The following is a 21,540-nucleotide window of genomic DNA, read 5'->3' as shown; positions in this document are numbered from 1 at the left end:
CGGGGAACCCCGGGTTTCCCCTTGCGTCAGAGGGGGGCGAGGTCAGGTGACGGGTGGCCCCGCCCTCCGTATATAAGAAACGTCAGCGCCGGAATGCCTCCAGTGTCTCCGTGGAGGAGACAGAAGAAGGATGCTGCGCTGCGCTGGATGACATTAGACATCGATGGAGAGCTGACCGTCCGTCGCTGGATAGCAAGAGTGGATTACCGCCGCTGGAATCTTTTTTTTATTTTTAATAAAGGAATTTTTCAAAAGTGTGTTTGTTTTATTTAAACATTTTTTACACTTTCTTTGTGAAATGGTAGGGGTACTTTTGTACCCCCTTACCATTTCAAACAGGGGGGGGCCGGGATCTGGGGGTCCCCTTGTTAAAGGGGGCTTCCAGATTCTGATAAGCCCCCCGCCCGCAGACCTCCACAACCACCGGCCAGGGTTGTGGGGATGAGGCCCTTGTCCTCATCAACATGGGGACAAGGTGCTTTGAGGGGTCACGGACCCCCAAAGCATCCTCCCAATGTTGAGGGCATGTGGCCTGGTACGGTTCAGGAGGGAGGGGGGGCCGCTCTCATCCCCCCCTCTTTTCCTGCGGCCTGCCAGGTTGCGTGCTCGGATAAAGGGTCTGGTATGGATTTTTAGGGGGAACCCCACGTCAATTTTTTTTTTAATTTGACGCGGGGTTCCCCTTAATATCCATACCAGACCTGAAGGGTCTGGTTATGGATATTTAGGGGGAACCCCACGTCAAATTTTTTCTTAAATTTGAGGCAGGGTTCTCCTTAATATCCATACCAGACCTGAAGGGCCTGGTAATTGAATTTGGGGGACCCCCACGCTTTTTTTTTATTTATTTATTTATTTATTTTTTTATCAATGACTTTCAATGAGTGTTCTCTGTATTACGGGAGCCGACAATTCATTATAGCTGCGAGTGATTTTAAAGCACTTTTTTTCCTGCATAAATGACACTTTGTGCAGGGACAATTCTAAGCACGGGAAACATGCGCCCCTTCACAGGCATACTATAGACAACCCCCCCCTACGAAATTTAAAGGAATATTACACTTTTATTGTTTCACTTTAATCATTATTAAAATCACTGCTCCCGAAAAAACGGCCGTTTTTAAAACTTTTTTTTGCATTGATACATGTCCCCTGGGGCAGGACCCGGGTCCCCAAACACTTTTTAGGACAGTAACTTGCAAATTAGCCTTTAAAATGAGCACTTTAGATTTTGAACGTTGGAGTCCCATAGACTTTAATAGGGTTCTAAAGTATGCTATATAGTTAGCTCCGTCGAATCTTCTTTATACATTCGACAGACACCATAAGCCTTCCAAGACAGATTCGACCGTAATTCATGTGGATTTTCGGACGAATGCAATTTTTGAACGAAAAACGAAATAAATAAAAACGAATTTCGGGAGTAACTAAATAAATTAAGTTTTCAGACGAAAACGAAATTCCGAAACGAAATATTTTACTCTGCACATGTCTAGTTCTGCAAGGGAATTTTCCATAGAGCGTAGTGAATACAGTGAAATTTCAGTTTGCAAAGCATACCCAATCACACAAGAAAAAAAAATAAAAAATCTTGCTTGCACGTTCTTGGATGGTGGAAATCAGCACAGCCTTATTTCATTAAAGCGGTTGTAAAACCACGGCTGTGTGGCTTGTGGAAAAAAAACATAATGACATAATGTGCTAGTATGCATCGCATACTAGCACATAATGAAATACTCAACATGGACGAAACCCTCCAGCACTGTACTGTCACTACTGAGAGGCCTGACATGTCCCCCCATTATTCTTCCAGTTCACACGCTCCAGCTATGTGATTGGCCGGAGCAACAATGATGTCACTCCCGCAGGAGTAAGAAATAAATAGTGATCTTGCGCAACGGTCTATTAGCACTCAGCCTAAAAAACAGGCTGACGATAATGTGATAGTAAGTAATAAAGTCCAGGAAAATGGTCAAAAACTAGGAAACAGTGAGTGTCCAATAACTAGACGGTTGAAAAAATGAAATATATAAATGACAGGAGTCCATACATAGATGTAGGTTAATATATCAACATTAGTCAACCACTTCTCCAATATGTCAAATCCTAAATCCAGTCCTATCTGTAATGTATATCCAGTAGGAAATGAGATCACAGAACTGTATATAACCAGCATCAACACCATATCGGCAGCCTTTAACCTTCTATTCCACCATCCTCCACTAGGGCGTCTCCGTCTTTCAGTAATTCTCCAGATTAGGTGAAAAAAAAAATGGTCTGAAGGTCTTCAGATACTAACCTTTAGATGAAAATGACCAAGCGGGGTTTACTACCGCTTTAACTAAACTCCAATACAAAGAACAGTCCATGTGCCTTTGTTAAATCAACTCTTTGGAGTAAGAACCAAGCACTGTCACATTGGGGTGGATTAGATCAAATCTTTGCAGGTTTTTAAATGAAGAAAGTCAAAACTTGTACAGGAATTGTGGGATATTCAATTGGTGTATTGTGAGTACAGATATATTTTGGTTCCTACAGTGCAACAAACCTGTTAGTTTCCCTAGCATACAGGTTTACTTTAAAATTACAATTTGCAATACTTTGTCATGGCTGTTAGACCAGTACAGGAAAGAGTAAAGCAATGTACTATGTGTATTACAACGATTACTGTAGCCTTCCCTGTTTGATGCAAAGCAGTCTATCCATATCATTATCTAGACTAAAACCAGCCTCTATATAAAGAAACAGACCAATATTTGGTAATAAATGTAATAGGCTACTTAAGAGCAAATAAAGCACAAAAACAAACTGGAATTTCCATAGTTGTTGGATCGTCATTCCATGACTGTAGCTAACAAATTTAAGATGCCAATCACATATACTTACCATACAAGATATTGTTAGTGCTTGAGCACAACTAGTTATCTTCCAAGGACCAAGTTGTTGAAGGGTACGAGGAGTATCATACATTTCCCCATAACAGGATTTTAAAGCTGGCTTGGAGAAAATGGACATTAGCACTAAGGGCCCTCAACCAAGGATGGAAGTGGATATTTTTAACTGAAAGGTTTACATATAAGGGTTATTGTTAGAGATATTTTTTTTTTGTGTTTATAAATTATTACCTAGGGTTTCACAGCTCACATTTTACAGTTTGCATACTTGTTAAATTTTTTACAATATTTAGACTTTGCATTTTTAATAACATATTAAACACCAATACAAACTATATGTAATGCAAGTTCAAATCTTTATGAACCTTTTAAATGTGACCTGTTTTTATGCTTATATGTATCTAGATAAATTGCTTGAAAATGATAATTAATGAACAGGGATTGTGAACAAAGCAAGCAAAATAAGGATAATTTTCAAGCTATTGTAAAAAAATGGTATGTATATGGGCACTGCATTTTAGGACAAATAACAATACAAAAAAATGTTTTACATTTTGTTCAGAGGAGAGAGGGTGTTTTCATGCAGCTTAAAGGGAAGCTTTAAAAATACACAAATCAATAAATTACATATTTGTGGGATTTCATAAAGCTGCACTTGAATTTACAGAACAGTTTTATGTAGTCCTTTAAATGTGACATAAAAACTGAGTAACACTGTATGGGGTTTACCTTAAGGTTCAAGATAACCATTATCCCGACATGCAGCCTAGGTGACCAGGAAAGGGAAGGCAGCAAACACGTGCCCCTCTTCCTAAATTATGGCAGGCCACATGCTTTGCAAGGCACATTGCAAGGGCCTCTTCCCGTATTTAGTTAGTGAGGTCATCCAGGACACCTAGCTGTTTTTTTTACAAACAAATCCAGGGACCTGATTGTTATTTAGCAGTGGGAGTTTCTAATACATATCTATGGGCAGTGAGGAGGTGATGACTGATGCTTAATTTACATCCCTGGATGACATTGAACTGCAGTATTTACTTTTTTTGTATTTTTATTATAGGATTTTATGACAATGTCTGTTTTATTTACATTTAACTTTTGTAGGAATGGGGAAAAGGTGTACCAATATACCCCTATACTCATTCTGCTTGGGGAGTGGATATTTGGAGGACCATTTCCTCTAAATTCGTCTTCCAGATTACCATAAGCCTTCCCCACAAACCCCCCACAACATGGGGACAAGGTGCTTTGAAGGGGATTGGCTTTAAAACCACTCTTGTAAAGTACCCTCTCAATTTTCAAAGGCATGTGGCCTGATATGGTACAGTAGAAAAGGGAACCACATGCATGATGATGCTCCCCCTTTCCCAACCACCTAGGCTAAATGCCTATTCTAGACAGGGCTGGTGCAAGGATATTTGACAACCTAACCTCATTTTGCCGCCCCCCAGCTCAGCCCTCTGAGCTCAGATTTCTGATTGTGCAGTACAGTCTCCTGTCATCACTAGTAATACTTCACATTCCCATCACACACATTCCTGGATAAGCTCTCAAAGTTTGGGCGCTGCAGCAACAACCAGCTGGATACTGTGATCGCATGCCTGACGAAGGGGTCCTGCGTGACTCTGAAACATTGCACTCTCCTTGTGTTGTGATCATGCAATAAATAATCAGTTTGGATGCTACTTTGTGTCGATTCAGGGTGTGTTGGCAAATATCTACTTCCTGTTATCACTGACACTTCCATGACATCCATCACTACACAGATGTGACAGGTACATTTAGCCTCGATTGTGAGATGTAGCATGAATGGACCACAATATAAAAATATAATAAATGTATTCAAATCCATCTAAAAAAACAATATGTCATGATAACTAACAAGAATAAATATTAAATATCAAATATTCTACACTGCCACTCAAGACAATGTTGTTTTAACAAACAATGAGGCACTAAAAAACACACTTATTGTATATAGGCCTGGGGAGTCACATCTGTATAGACTACCCACCTAGCCCTACAATCACTGAGATGTCCAATTTTATTTATACCTTCTGCAAGGAATTTTAAGTTCATGCAGTGGATCCATGATCTGTCTGTGTTTGGCAGCAAAGCGGACAATGCGAAGTTGCAAGCAGCGTAAAGCACACAAAATCCTCCAATATTAGAACAGGAGGCAGCAAGCAGCTTAGGTCTGTCAACCAGTGCAGGACATAATACAATATTTGACACGTGTAGTGTGCAGTTCAGTCAGTATTACATGATGCTATGAGCAATGCTACCATCATTCTGGTTGTGTCTCACCCAACTTGTGTGCATCAGTATGCCTGCCGGGGAGTCTGAAGCAGTGACAGGACATCCTTCACAAAGCTATAGTCTTCTGCTCAATCCCACTACACAGACTTTCAGGATTCTGTATGTGCAGATATCAGCCACCCCTTGTGTCATGTTTCCTGGCTAAGACCCGGTACAGTATACATGGTTTACCTGGTGAAATGTTTTTTGAGCTACCTTCTTCTGACTGGCCTACAGCATCATGTGGGACATGTACCTGTTCTCCAGGCTCCACTATGGGTGCCAACAGCATCACCGGGAGGAGACTGGAGCTGAGGAGAAACAGTGGCAGAGATATCATATTGCCCAGGGGAAGGAGGAGGGATTTTGTCTGGGCTCTCTCTCCTTTTCTATTCTCACTACCGCAGGGGCTGCACAATTGTCTGAAGACACATACTAAAGGCAGGCTGGCCTGGGGATGAAGTCGCTTACCAGCCGAGGGGATGTTGGGAGTGTTGTTCTGGGGGGAGAGCACTCTGATCCTGCAGAGTGCCCACACAGCGGAGGCTAAAAGCACCGATCCTTGCCCTGGATGTCACTGGAAAGACTGAGGGAGGGGAAGAGGCGGAGTTGCGGGGGAAAGTGGACCATGCGGCATATGGGACTGGGCAGAGAGAGAGGCCAAGCTGGCTGTAGTGGTACATGAGAGACTGGTGGTGATGGTCAAACACAGACAGACAGGTCAATGGCAGCCTGGCACTGTAATAATCAGAGGCACAGTGGAAGTTTCTTTTCCTTTCTCCATTTGATTCAGTTGGGACACAGACTGGTGAGGGGGACACTGATGAAGGAGGCTCTGATGAGGGGGACGCTGATGAGGGAGACACTGATGAGGGGGGCATTGATGAGAGGACACTGATGAGAGATACTGTGAAAATGGGACACTGATGAGGGGGCTCTGATAAGGAGAACTTTGATGGGAGGCTGCTGATGAGGTGTCTCTTGATAGGTCTGATGATAGGGACACTGGTGAGGAGGCTTTGATAAGGGGGACACTGAAGTGGGGGAAACTGATTGAGAGGGAGGCACTGGGGAATGGGCATTAATGAAGAGGGCTCTTTTGAGGGGGCCACTGATGAGGGGGATGCCAATGAAGGGGACACTGATGAGACAGGGGAGAATACCAATGAGTGAGCTCTAATCAGGGGAGCACTAATGAGGGAAAACTAATAAGGGGGAACTGAAGCGTAGGACATTGATGAGAGGACATTAATAAGGGGGCCTCTGATGAGGGGCCACTGATGAGGGAAGCACTGATGAGAGAACACTGATGAGGAGGACAATGATGAGGGGGCTCGGATGGAGGGGGGTACTGATAATGGGATATTGATAACAGGGCACTGATGAGGGAGAAATTGATGAAGAGGACACTGATAAAGGGGCACTGATGTGGTGGCTCTGATTAAGGGATACTGGTGAGGGGGTTCTAATGAGAGGGGACTCTGATGAGGGGAGCACTGATGAGAGGGACACAAATGAGAGGCCACTGATGAAGAAGACACTGATGAGGGGGACATTGATGAGTCACCACCGTTGAGGGGGTTCTGATACAGGGGACAATTATGAGGGGGGCACTGATAAAGGATGGTTTTGATGGGGAGATTACTGAGTAGGGGACTTTGATGAGGGGGCGCTGATTATGGAGGAATTGATGAGGGGGCTCTGAAAAGGGGGACACTGATGGGAGGCTCAGATGGAAGGGTTCCAATGGGGAGTTTGATACAAATGGAGGTTCTGATAGGGACTATAATGCACAGGGTACTCTAATGGGGACTATGATGTAGAAGGGGGTTCTTAGAGGGGCTATAATGCACAGGGGACTCTGATCGGGAATATGATGTAAAGTGGGGCTGTGATCGAGACTATAATGCACAGGGGACTCTTAAGGGGGCTATGATGTAAAGGGGGGCTCTGGTGGAAACAATAATGCACATGGGACTCTGATAAAGTCTATGGTGTAAAGGGAGGGCTCTGATGGTCATAATGCCTAGGGGATTCTGTTGGGGACTATGATGTAAATGAAGGTTCTGTTGGGGTCTATGATGCAACGGCTCTGCAATAACACTAGCAATAAACCAAATGTCCTTTTCTGTCTTCACAAATGAGAAGAGGAAATGAAGTTACAGGATTTTGTGTGAATCTGTTTATAAAAAAAAGCTAAAAAACCGATGCCAATGTGCATAAAAACTCACTGAACATGCATGAAAACACATGTAAACTCAAGTCTTTGTAAGTGAAATGTGCACGTTATTTGGCGTTTTCAACACATACTGTATGATGTGAAAAAGGCCTCTTGAAGTAATATTTCATTTTAATTAGATGCTTTCAATATTATGAATGTATGGTTGCTTCAGGATTTTTTTCTAAAAGTATAAACACAAGCAATGATACTAGCAACGATACCTAAAGCAGTCGAACATTTAAAAAACTGTAAAACTACTTTTATAATGTCCTCAAAGTAGTGTATGTTGCAAAACATTTAATAAATGGCAGTGTACACCTAAAAGTGTTTCACACTATATGTTCATTATGTCTTCCCATTCACACAATGTGTGTGCGTATATATATATATATATATATATATATATATATATATATATATATATATATATATATATATATATATATATATATATATATATATATATATATATATATATATATATATATATATATATATATATATATATTGAAGCACATGCGGCCAGATATGCCTGATGAAGAGTGTTGTCGCTCGCAACTGTACAGTGGCTTGCTTATAGATTTGTACATGTTTCTAAAGTATCAGTAAATAAGATTGCATCGGAGTATGAGTCCCGTCTTTTTTCTTCAATCTATTATGGGTCGAGGATTGGGAGTCCACCTTGATAATAATTCTATAACAAACAATAAAGAGAGGAAAGTAACCCATCCATTTATTTGAGATATATATATATATATATATACACATTTTTAACTCTTTGTTAGGACAGACTGGGGTTGATTTACTAAAATTGGAGAATGTAAAATCTGGTGCAGCTGTGCATGGTAGCCTAACTTCAGCTTGTTCAATTACGCTTTGACAATAAACCTGGAAGCTGGTTTCTATGGAGAGCTGCACCAGATTTTGCATGCTCCAGTTTTAGTAAATCAACTCCACAGTGTTCAGATATAGTTTACAACTAATAATGGGACCTGCCAGCACAGTACAGACAGGGGTTAAATATGACAAACACAGATCACCAGCATCCATAAGTACAATTATTTACATAGCATTTTTAAGTGCTGGAGTTATCAGAAAAGGGCATTTAAAATAGTAATCAACAATTTGTATTGTTTTTACATTATGCTATGTGAAAGAGAACACACAACACATATAAAGTAAGTACCATTTCTGCTGCTAAAATGAAGTTGTGACATTCAGTAAATAGAAGCATTAAATCAAGTGGTTTTGTTTAAATACCTTACTAATTTAACTCAAAAAAAATAAATAAGCATATGTCTGTGGGCGGTCTTTTAGTGACTTATTGTATTTCTTTCTTCAGGAATTCCTCGTAATAAAATTGTTCCATACACAGATAAGCAACCAAATGTTACATCGAAAGAAGACATTGATTTCAATAAAACGGTAACAATAACACTTTATGTACACCATAATATACAACATTTCTAAGATGCATTTCCTGGCAGTTGGTATTCTGGGCTTCAAAGGTAGTTTTGATGTGCCTGACAAGTCAAAGCAATGACATTTTGTGAGATCAGCAATACTACTAAACCTTTTATTGCTCCGAACACGCCTTTTTTGTAGCTGCTGAACACTTCAGCTAAATTAATCAAAGTCCATACCTTTCTGACAGGCTTTGAAGTGGTAATTGGATAATTATTTTCTTTGCTGATTTGGCTTTGTGGCTACAATTTAAAGGCACTGCATATAACCTCAACCTGCTCTGATAGCAAATGTAAGAATTTGGACAGTCATTGACCTGGCTTACCATCAGTGTTTCCTTTTTTATAGATCATAAATTAAGATTTAAAAAAAAAGTATAAATAAATACAATGCTTTGAAATTGCTGTAAAATTTGTCGGTTTACTTGCTTTTGCATAAGTTAAAGGAACATGCAATAATGTCAAAGATACAATTAAATTAAATTAAAAAGAAGAAAGTTAATTACACTCAACAGAAAGTTATACTTTAGATGTTTACTGTATTATATTGTATATTTTATACAGAAGCAAATTACTGGAGTTTTTAAACAAACAAACCTGAGGAAATGAATTGACGTTTTACAGGAGAATCTGCATTGCTCTAAATGAGTGCTATCAAGAATTACTTGTTTACAGCACTTTTTTAAAAACTTATTTGAGTTAATTTTTTTCAAAGAATACCATTGGGTATATTTTCCTCTCCCTGCTAAAACAGGGGACATGAAATACATGCACAGACTCAGGCAGATACTTGGATCATCCAGCAAAACAAAGTCATTGAAGTTGTCATGAAGATGTAATGTCTGTACATAGAATTTCTTTCCATACATATAGATGTTTGCAGCTGTATTGCATTAGGACAGTGGTCTCCAAATTGCCGCCTGGGGGTCAGATCCGGCCCATTTCTTGCTTGCGACACTATTTTCAAACAATGATACCAACAATGGGGCATAATTTGACCCTCTGACACCAATGATGGGGCATAATTCCTTGCAATGATATCAACGATTGGACACTATTTCTCCCAATGACACCAGCAATGTGGCTTAATGACACCAATGATGGGGCATGATTGCTCCCACTGACACCAAATATGGGACATTGTTTATTCCCACTGATATCTGGACCCTTTCTATTCCCGATGGCGCAGTCTGGCCCTCATTAAGTCTGAAGAACAGTAAACTGGCCCTTTGTTTAGAAAGTTTGGAGACCCCTGCATTAGGATAATCCTACCTGCATTATCCTAATTGACATGCATTTTGGTGTATTTACAGAATGTCATAGGAAGGATATGTTTGTTTGTGACGTGTTCCCTAAGTGAAAAACTACAAAGCAAAGTGGTACAACATTTAATAAAAAACAGTGCTGTGCAATGCATGCCAAAATAGCACACCAACACATTTTAAAGCACATATTTTAATCGGAAAACATTTCATATGTGTGGTTCCAAACTAAGAAAGATATGATGTGCCATGTACAATTTTTGTTAAGGCCTTTTCCGCATTAACTCAATGGGGCTTAGCAACAAGGCAGCCCTATCAAATAGTGTACATCAACAAAATCCCATTCAAAATATCTAGGACTTCATTTATGAAACTTTTTTTTTTCACTTAAACCATGCATAAATAAAATTATTATGATTATGATAAAGTCGTGTAAAATGTTTTTCCAATTCATTGGAATAAATTAATTCATTACTCCAAAAAAACAGGGAGGAACATGTACTGTATATTAGAGCATGGAAAAATTTAAAATGGTAGGATGTGCAATGCTGATCATAGTAAAAGAGGAATTTTAATGATAGCCATGCCCTGAAGGGTACTAGATAGGTGCTGCTGCCGAAGGACCAGGGAACATTTTACATGGAGCTCCAAGGACATTTTTTTTTTGTTCAGACAATCCTGTCATGCATGCACCCCTTGCACACTGTATAGCCAGGAATATCACAGCACTCTTTTCGGATTCAGCTTCCAGTATGACATACTTGGGGAGTGGACAGTGGTAACGGTGAAGATACATTATTTTATGAGTAGACTCCAGCAACAGGAGATGACACTGGAAGCTGAAAAAAGGGTAGGAGAAGGAGTTTATGCCGCGTACATGTTTTTTTCATCGGAATCAACTCCGAAGGTTTTTCCGACGGAGTTCTGCTGAAACTGTCGTGCACAGTCTTGTCGTACACACTATCACACCAAAGTCTGATTATTAAGAATGCGGTGACATACAGCACATACGACGAAACTAGAAAAAGGAAGTTCAATAGCCAGTAGCCAATAGCTTCCGTCTCATAATTGCTTCAGATCATGTGCCGTTTTTGGTCCGTCGGAACAGCATACAGACAAGCGGTTTTCCCAATAGGAATTGGTTCCATCGGAAATATTTAAAAGATGTTCTATTTCTGGGTCTGTCAAAATTTTCGTTAAAAAAAAAGTCAGATGAGGCATACACACGATCGGAATATATGATGAAAAGCTTCTGTCTGACTTTTTCTGTCAGACATTCCGCTCGTGTGTACACGGCATTAGAGTTGTCGGTCTGTTCAATATGCTCTAGATGTATGAATTAAAATGCTGAATAAACAGAATTACACATCATTTAGGTAACAGTTAACATACATGTATTTGATCCGTTTAGCTGTTTAGCTTAAAAGTTATGAAAGCAGGAAGAAATGCAGGACAATTTTATTTAATTGTTTCTAAAAATTAATTTATATATATTTTAATTTGTTTTAAATATTACAGTTTGTATAGCAGTGTTATACAATTTTACTGATTTGAAATGGCAGTTTTCTAAATCAGATTACATATCTGTCTTATAAACGACAAGGTTGCAAATTCAAACAATAATAATTTTATAGTAAAATAAGCTTTTTTTTCATTTATTTTTATATACCGAAATGCTTACATTTGTATTCAGAAGGGAGAAAAGGACCCACCAAAACAGCATTTTCAATGGACACAAAAAGTTGAAATGGTTTCTGAAAAGCAAATAGAGAAATGCTCTACAGCTACTTCTTATCTGGATGAATTGGAGAAGCATCAGTATTCTGTATGGTAAGATGACATGTGATAATAGCATTTTGGATGAAAGATTTTAGCTGATGTAAAATGGCAAATACAGCTCAGATCTAAATTCTAATTATTGTGAAATGTCCTGTGATAATTGGTTGTGTTTACCCTTACTTAATTTTTTTATACTTTCTGCTGTTGTTTAAAATGTTTTAAACAGTTTAAATGTAATAAAAGCAGGTGATGTTTGAATTCATTTTCAATACCTTAACCATGATAATGGAATTTTCATCTACTCTAAAAAGATTACTTATAGGTGTTGCACAAACATATTGGAGCTGATTCACTAAGGATTTTAGGCTGTTCACTTAGCATAGTGACTTTTCACTTTGAAGGGGAATTTACCCTTAGCTCAGCGAATGTGGTGAAAATTTGCTTTGCAAATAATACCTTGTGTGCAAGAAAATATAATAAAACACATAGAATTTGCTTGCAGATGATTGGATGGTTGAAGTCAGCAAAGCTTTACCTCATTTACTAAGCTAAGTGAAAACTTCCTTGTGAGGAGAAAATTCTGCCAGAGGAATGAGAAATGCTGAAAAATGAACATGATATTCTTATAACATAACCTATGTCAACTCCTTGTTGCCTTAAGAGCCATTGAAAAAGATTTATTAAGTTGACTGGGGAAAAAATGTAAAATTGGTGTATTATAACATTTTGAAATTGAATCCTTTATGTATTTGTATATCCTTCTCCATTTAAATATGTACAGTACAATCATGAGTTTCAAGTTTTAATTTTCTTTCCAAGTTTACATTTTAGTAAAACGCTTTTTTTGTTAAATCACCAATGTTAAATGTGTATATCCCACTTTTATAAGGTACGGTGTGTTAACTAGTTATAGTCATAAGCTAATCGGCTTGGTTTCAATTCATTGGCTGTTCACAGACGTCATCATAAATTCCAGAAATTAGTATACATTACCTAAGCCCCATTAAAGACAATAAGGGGAAAATTTGGAAAATTATTTCTGCCTTTTCAAGACTAATAAGCGGAAGTTTGTCAAAAAAGTGTATGGGGAGCTGAGCACTGCCCGGAGGGACATGTAGCAATGCAACCAAATATTTTAAAAAGTACTGTTCAGCAGTTAGAGAGAATCCTCTTTTTTTAACCATTTCAATACAGGCCAGTTTTCAGCGCTGTCGGACTTTAAATGACAATTGCACGGTCATGCAACACTGTACCCAAATTAAATCTTTCCCCCCCCCCACAAATAGAGCTTTCTTTTGGTGGTATTTGATCACCTCTGCAGTTTTTATTTCTTACGCTACAAACAAAAGAAGAGTGACAAGTTTGAAAAAACACACTATTTTTTACTTTTTGCTATAATAAATATCCCAATTTAAAAAATATTTTTTTTCCCCTCAGTTTAGGCCAATATGTAATCTTCTACATATTTTTGGTTAAAAAAAAATTGCAATAAGCATATATTGATAGACTTGTGCAAAAGTTATAGAGTTTACAAAATAGGGGTTGGATTTATAGCAGTTTTATTATTATTATTTTTTTACTAGTAATGGCGGCAATCTGCAATTTTTATCATAACTGTGACATTGTGGCGGACATATCAGACCCTTTTGACAATATTTTGGGACCCTTTACATTTATACAGCAATCAGTGCTATAAAAATGCACTGATTACTGTATAAGTGTCACTGGCAGGGAAGGGGATAACACTAGGGGGCGATCAAGGGGTTAACTGTGTTACCCAGGGAGTGATTCTAACTGTAGGAGGAGAGGCCTCACAAGAGGAGGAAATCAGTCGTTGTTCCTCTGTATTAGTGATGGACGAACTTCCGACGGGACGTTTCGCGAACGCGAAACGCGAACGGGCACAAACGTTCGCGAAAACGACCGTTCGCCGCGGGCTCCATTGACTTCAATGGGAGGCGAATTTCGCAAACCTTTAGGTCGAATTTGCGGCCACGGGGTAATTATTAGGGGGTAGCACGTAGTCCCACCACCTGGACAATAGCATAATACATGTATGAGGTGAATTTGGGATCGATAACTACAAGCATTTTTTTTTTATTTGGGAAATTGTTCTGACAATTCAGGACTATGGAGCTAATGAAGGCAATGGAGGAGAGGGAAGGTCAGGGACCAGGGTAGGCAAACAAGAGGGTGCAGGAGATACAGAGCACTGACAGCAGCACCGTAATACAGAGCACTGACATCAGCACCGTGACATACAGCGCTGACAGCAGCTCCGTGACATACAGCGCTGACAGCAGCTCCGTGACATACAGCGCTGACAGCAGCTCCGTGACATACAGCGCTGACAGCAGCTCCGTGACATACAGCGCTGACAGCAGCTCCGTGACATACAGCGCTGACAGCAGCACCGTGACATACAGCGCTGACAGCAGCTCCGTGACATACAGCGCTGACAGCAGCTCCGTGACATACAGCGCTGACAGCAGCTCCGTGACATACAGCACTGACAGCAGCTCCGTGACATACAGCGCTGACAGCAGCTCCGTGACATACAGCGCTGACAGCAGCACCGTGACATACAGCGCTGACAGCAGCTCCGTGACATACAGCGCTGACAGCAGCTCCGTGACATACAGCGCTGACAGCAGCTCCGTGACATACAGCACTGACAGCAGCTCCGTGACATACAGCGCTGACAGCAGCTCCGTGACATACAGCGCTGACAGCAGCACCGTGACATACAGCGCTGACAGCAGCTCCGTGACATACAGCGCTGACAGCAGCTCCGTGACATACAGCGCTGACAGCAGCTCCGTGACATACAGCGCTGACAGCAGCTCCGTGACATACAGCGCTGACAGCAGCTCCGTGACATACAGCGCTGACAGCAGCTCCGTGACATACAGCGCTGACAGCAGCTCCGTGACATACAGCGCTGACAGCAGCTCCGTGACATACAGCGCTGACAGCAGCACCGTAAGCAGCCCCAGGAGGAAGTCAGCACAGCACAGGGATGGTGTGATCCCCTCATAATAAGAACCCCCAGGAGGAAGTCAGCACAGCACAGGGATGGTGGGAGCCCCTCATAATAAGAACCCCCAGGAGGAAGTCAGCACAGCACAGGGATGGTGGGAGCCCCTCATAATAAGAACACCCAGGAGGAAGTCAGCACAGCACAGGGATGGTGGGAACCCCTCATAATAAGCAGCCCCAGTAGAAATATGACACCGCTCAACCTCTTCAAAGAGGAGGGTAGGGGCATATAGTACGGTGTGCTTTTTTGGGTCAGGGAAGTGAGCCAAATGAATTAAGAAGGTCTGTGTGCTTGATTCCAAAAATTGTTTATAGACATATACATGGTCTACTGATCACATGTGTTGAATTCCTCCGAGATCCATGCCTCATTCATTTTTAGAAATGTGAGGTAGTTAACACTGTCGTGAGCTAGGCGAGTACGCTTATCGGTCACAATCCCCCCTGCTGCGCTGAACGTCCTTTCGGACAGGACACTGGATGAGGGGCAAGCCAACAGTTCGATTGCAAATTGGGCAAGCTCTGGCCAGAGGTCAAGCCTGCCCACCCAGTAGTCTAGGGGTTCATCACTCCTCAGAGCGTCCACATCGGCCGTTAACCCAATGTAGTCGGACACCTGACGGTCTAGGCGTTCCCTGATGCTGGATCCGGATGACACCTGTCGATGGGTCGGCTGAAAGAATGACCTCATATCCGAAGTCACCAACACATCTTCAAACCGGCCTCTTCTTGCAGGCGCTGTTGGATTGGTACCCGCAAATCCTTCTCTGGGAGTGGGAATTGCTCCTCTGCCAGCGCACGCAAAAGCAGAATGCAGCATTTCTCGAAGCAAGGCCTGGAAGTGCTGCATTCTGACAGCCCTCTGCGACGGCGGTAACATTTCCGCCATTTTGTGTTTGTACCGGGGATCTAAGTACGTTGCCACCCAGTACTGGTCCTTGACCCTCATGCTTTTTATACGGGGGTCCCTATTAAAACACTGGAGCATGAAGGCCCCCATTTGCACTCAAGCGGAAGGTATGTGGTGGTGGTGGTGTTGTTGGTGGTAGTGTCTTTGGGGGTGCACATAGCAGAGAGTGAAGAAGAGGGTGCAGATCGAGAGGATGAGGAGGGTGCAGAAGAATAAGGCTGAGTGAGCCACTCAACCAAGTCTGGTGCGTCCTTTAAAGTAATTGAACGCACCTTCTGCAACTTCCCACTTTGGCTCAAGGCTGTTGCTCCTGCCCTACCCCTACCACCCCTGCGGAAGGGCCTGCCTCTTCCTCTGCCTGTCATTTTTTAAATCACCCTGTGACAAAACTCTTAGTCCCTATACCGCTGAAGGACTGCTGCAGTATAGGGCAGCGGTCAGCAGTAGTGCACGTCAACCCTATGTATTGTGGACCGATAGCGGTCCTTACAGAACAGCAGACTGTACTGCACTCAGGCCTATGTACCGTAGCACCCTATACCAAGTTACCAGTCCTTATAAGAACTTTTGTGGACCAAGCAGGTTGTGTGTTAGTGATTAGCAGACTGTACGTCAGTCCCTATACCAATGAAGGACTGCTGCAGTATAGGGCAGCGGTCAGCAGTAGTGCACGTCAACCCTATGTATTGTGGACCGATAGCGGTCCTTACAGAACAGCAGACTGTACTGCACTCAGGCCTATGTACCGTAGCACCCTATACCAAGTTACCAGTCCTTATAAAAACTTTTGTGGACCAAGCAGGTTGTGTGTTAGTGATTAGCAGACTGTACGTCAGTCCCTATACCAATGAAGGACTGCTGCAGTATAGGGCAGCGGTCAGCAGTAGTGCACGGCAACCCTATGTATTGTGGACCGATAGCGGTCCTTACAGAACAGCAGACTGTAACGCACTCAGGCCTATGTACCGTAGCACCCTATACCAAGTTACCAGTCCTTATAAGAACTTTTGTGGACCAAGCAGGTTGTGTGTTAGTGATTAGCAGACTGTACGTCAGTCCCTATACCAATGAAGGACTGCTGCAGTATAGGGCAGCGGTCAGCAGTAGTGCACGGCAACCCTATGTATTGTGGACCGATAGCGGTCCTTACAGAACAGCAGACTGTACTGCACTCAGGCCTATGTACCGTAGCACCCTATACCAAGTTACCAGTCCTTATAAGAACTTTTGTGGACCAAGCAGGTTGTGTGTTAGTGATTAGCAGACTGTACGTCAGTCCCTATACCAATGAAGGACTGCTGCAGTATAGGGCAGCGGTCAGCAGTAGTGCACGGCAACCCTATGTATTGTGGACCGATAGCGGTCCTTACAGAACAGCAGACTGTACTGCACTCAGGCCTATGTACCGTAGCACCCTATACCAAGTTACCAGTCCTTATAAGAACTTTTGTGGACCAAGCAGGTTGTGTGTTAGTGTTTAGCAGACTGTGCGTCAGTCCCTATACCGCTGAAGGACTGCTGCAGTATAGGGCAGCGGTCAGCAGTAGTGCACGGCAACCCTATGTATTGTGGACCGATAGCGGTCCTTACAGAACAGCAGACTGTAACGCACTCAGGCCTATGTACCGTAGCACCCTATACCAAGTTACCAGTCCTTATAAGAACTTTTGTGGACCAAGCAGGTTGTGTGTTAGTGATTAGCAGACTGTACGTCAGTCCCTATACCAATGAAGGACTGCTGCAGTATAGGGCAGCGGTCAGCAGTAGTGCACGGCAACCCTATGTATTGTGGACCGATAGCGGTCCTTACAGAACAGCAGACTGTAACGCACTCAGGCCTATGTACCGTAGCACCCTATACCAAGTTACCAGTCCTTATAAGAACTTTTGTGGACCAAGCAGGTTGTGTGTTAGTGATTAGCAGACTGTACGTCAGTCCCTATACCAATGAAGGACTGCTGCAGTATAGGGCAGCGGTCAGCAGTAGTGCACGGCAACCCTATGTATTGTGGACCGATAGCGGTCCTTACAGAACAGCAGACTGTAACGCACTCAGGCCTATGTACCGTAGCACCCTATACCAAGTTACCAGTCCTTATAAGAACTTTTGTGGACCAAGCAGGTTGTGTGTTAGTGATTAGCAGACTGTACGTCAGTCCCTATACCAATGAAGGACTGCTGCAGTATAGGGCAGCGGTCAGCAGTAGTGCACGGCAACCCTATGTATTGTGGACCGATAGCGGTCCTTACAGAACAGCAGACTGTAACGCACTCAGGCCTATGTACCGTAGCACCCTATACCAAGTTACCAGTCCTTATAAGAACTTTTGTGGACCAAGCAGGTTGTGTATTAGTGTTTAGCAGACTGTGCGTCAGTCCCTATACCGCTGAAGGACTGCTGCAGTATAGGGCAGCGGTCAGCAGTAGTGCACGGCAACCCTATGTATTGTGGACCGATAGCAGTCCTTACAGAACAGCAGACTGTACTGCACTCAGGCCTATGTACCGTAGCACCCTATACCAAGTTACCAGTCCTTATAAGAACTTTTGTGGACCAAGCAGGTTGTGTGTTAGTGTTTAGCAGACTGTGCGTCAGTCCCTATACCGCTGAAGGACTGCTGCAGTATAGGGCAGCGGTCAGCAGTAGTGCACGTCAACCCTATGTATTGTGGACCGATAGCGGTCCTTACAGAACAGCAGACTGTAACGCACTCAGGCCTATGTACCGTAGCACCCTATACCAAGTTACCAGTCCTTATAAGAACTTTTGTGGACCAAGCAGGTTGTGTATTAGTGTTTAGCAGACTGTGCGTCAGTCCCTATACCGCTGAAGGACTGCTGCAGTATAGGGCAGCGGTCAGCAGTAGTGCACGGCAACCCTATCTATTGTGGACCGATAGCGGTCCTTACAGAACAGCAGACTGTACCGCACCCAAGCCTATGTACCGTAGCACCCTAGACAGACCAAGTTACCAGTCCTTATAAGAACTTTTGTGGAACAAGTGAGTTGTGAATGATTAGCAGACTGCAGCAGAAGGGCAGCAGTCAAGTATAATATTCTTTCTATATTTGGAAGAAAGAATATTATACGTGTACAAGCCTATTACCGTACCACTGATACCAGTCCTGAAAAGAACCTTTGTGGAACTAATAGTAACAGCAAGTCTTTAAAATTATCCTCACTGCCTGACACACTGCTTCCTGCCTGTCCCTATACAAATTGGCAAAAAAGAGTAGGCTGGAACGATTAGCTGGAACAGCTCTTTTGTGGACCTGATAGTAACAGCTAATGATGATGATGATGATGATGATGAAGAAAGACTAATCTGGCTGAGCTGTCCCTAAAATAGCAGCATACAGCGCTCTGTCCCTTTATCTAAACTGACAAAAGAAACTCAGGCTGCTGACCTAACACCTATACCAGTCCTGAAAAGAACTTTTGTGTACCAAATAGCTAGCGTTTTCTCTGTCCCTACTCCACACAGGATCCTTTCCCTACAGTGACAGAAGAAAGAATGTAAAATGGCCACCGGATCGGGTGTATTTATAGGTTAGGGGGAATGTCCAAGTGTCCATGAGCTGTCATGTCTCAATTGGTTGTCCTGTAACACATGATAAACGTGTCACGAAAGGTTAAAGTTCTTGTATACATTAAACACGTAAGTCCGCCGGGGCGAACGACGGAAAAAGGCGTTCGAACCCGCGGACGGCGAAAGTCGGAAATTCGCCGCGAAACGACCGCCGGGCGAACCGTTCGGCCATCACTACTCTGTATTGGGAACACACGATTGGTCTCCTCTCTCCTCTCCCCTGACAGGACACACAGATCTACGTCCCTGCTCTGTTACCCGTAATCGTGGGTGCCCGGTGGACATCACAGCTGCCTGGCACGTGCATCGGCTCCCGAGTGACACGGCGACGCTTGCGCACCCTAGATGACCAGGAAGCTAAGGACATCATATGACAGCACCCAGGATGGCTGATTCCTCCTGCGGACGTCATTTGACTATGAGAGGGGAAGGAAGTAGTTAATGTAACTTTAAATGTAACAATGGAAAAACACCAACACGTTCAATTACATGCTTAAGAGATGCATTTAAACTATATGTAGTTTTGTGGAAAAGTCTGATTCTCACTGACACTGTCATTGACATCAAATATTGGCATCAAAAATGTGCATGTGTAATAGTTTTTTTTTTTTTTTTTTTTACATTATTTCTTGGCTTTAGCATAGCAGCAGCAACAAAAGACAAATCTGATCCATTATTAGAACTAATAAAAAAAAAAAAACATTGTTTTTTTTCATTGGTTGTGAACGCAGCACCCTTTTTCAACCAGCGGCAACAGACACAACAGATATAAAAGCTACAGGAACTTGTATTCTTCAAAAATATAAAGTTTAAGCTCTCAGCTTCATAAAAATTAGTGATTGGCTAACTGTTTGATAATATATTTTGTGTTCTTAATTTTTCACAGCATTACACTCCATTGCCTTAAAAGTTTATTAATTCTTCACTTAACACTCATCATACTCCACATGATTCTCCATCTGTGGCTTGTTATAGGGAGAGTATAGCAAGGTTAACTTTTTGGTGCATCAAGCAGGGAAGAGGGCCAGCATGGGGCCATGTAGACATGAACCTTGCTGTAAGGCTCCTAACCTCTCGCTGTCCTCTCCAGCAGCATCCTTGACCAGGTATCTCTTCTGCAACTGCTGGAGTAGAAGAAAAAACATCTCCTAATCGACCAACATCTCAATGTAAGCTTAGCACAACTGTTGACTTTACAGCTGTTTCCATTTCATCTGATGGAATTGGTCCCTTTCTGTCCCTTTATGCAGCACCACAGTGTCAGGTACCCAGTTGCCATTTTCACGTGGAAGTTCATGTCTGCCCTCCATCAGAATTCAGAATGCTAATGCCTCAGAATCGCCGGACCATGCTGGCAGTAGGCCCAATTTAGAACAGGGCCCCCAATAACGATTTTAATATATAGATATCAAGATTTGTGTATAATTTATTTACCAAAAAAAGCCCTCAAAATATTGTTGCGCCTGGATGTGCAGTATGTATCACTTGTTCTAGGATCAGGCTTTAACAGGACAACCACCAGCCATTTTAAAACCAAAACATCAACATTAATATCTAATTTATGCATTAAGAAAAAAAAAACATTCCCCTCTGTGTGATCTATGTACATTGCAAGAATTATAACAACCTTTGTTGCAGATTACTACCTTTTGTTATTCTGAAGTAATACCTGTGCGTTAGTCTGTGCCTCTGTGCGGTAAGTGGGTCTAATGGGTGTGGTTTCATAATTATCTATCAGGTGTGCACCTGCAGGGCTCTAATGAGGAAATCTGCAGGGCCTGCATCCCTTTAGATGTTTTCCTACTGGGAGTATCTCACCAAAAATTACATTTTTGTTGCAGGGGATGCCTAAAATCTGACGTGTATCTTAGGCAGACTTCTGTGGGAAAATTGGCGAGTCAATCACACAAACAGGAAATTATGTTTCTGGGGTGTGGTCAGTACACATTCTGTGTACAGAACAACTCCAGGTGGCCATATTGCAATGCATTCTTAGAAAATTACAGTGGCTGCAGATTGAAAAGGAAAGATATTTTTTTTAATAACATTCAATTACAATATGACTTGTGTCACAATTGTATGCA

General features: G+C 42.2%; 1 protein-coding gene across 1 annotated transcript in view; it reads left to right on the top strand.

The window, feature by feature from the left end:
- LOC143998066 (uncharacterized) overlaps positions 1–21,540 on the top strand; it is a 265,657-nt gene that overhangs the window by 11,909 nt on the left and 232,208 nt on the right. The window contains exons 3-4 of the mRNA XM_077493829.1: positions 8,756–8,838; positions 11,832–11,968. Coding sequence (XP_077349955.1) covers positions 8,756–8,838; positions 11,832–11,968 — 220 coding nt within the window. The remainder of the gene's footprint in view (positions 1–8,755; positions 8,839–11,831; positions 11,969–21,540) is intronic.

Source organism: Lithobates pipiens, unplaced genomic scaffold (assembly GCF_037356315.1).
Source record: "Lithobates pipiens isolate NorthernLeopardFrog02 unplaced genomic scaffold, aLitPip1_a1.2 Scaffold_19, whole genome shotgun sequence".
NCBI lineage: Eukaryota > Metazoa > Chordata > Amphibia > Anura > Ranidae > Lithobates > Lithobates pipiens.
Note: the sequence above shows the minus strand (reverse complement) of the source record. Positions and strands in the feature narration are given on the sequence as shown.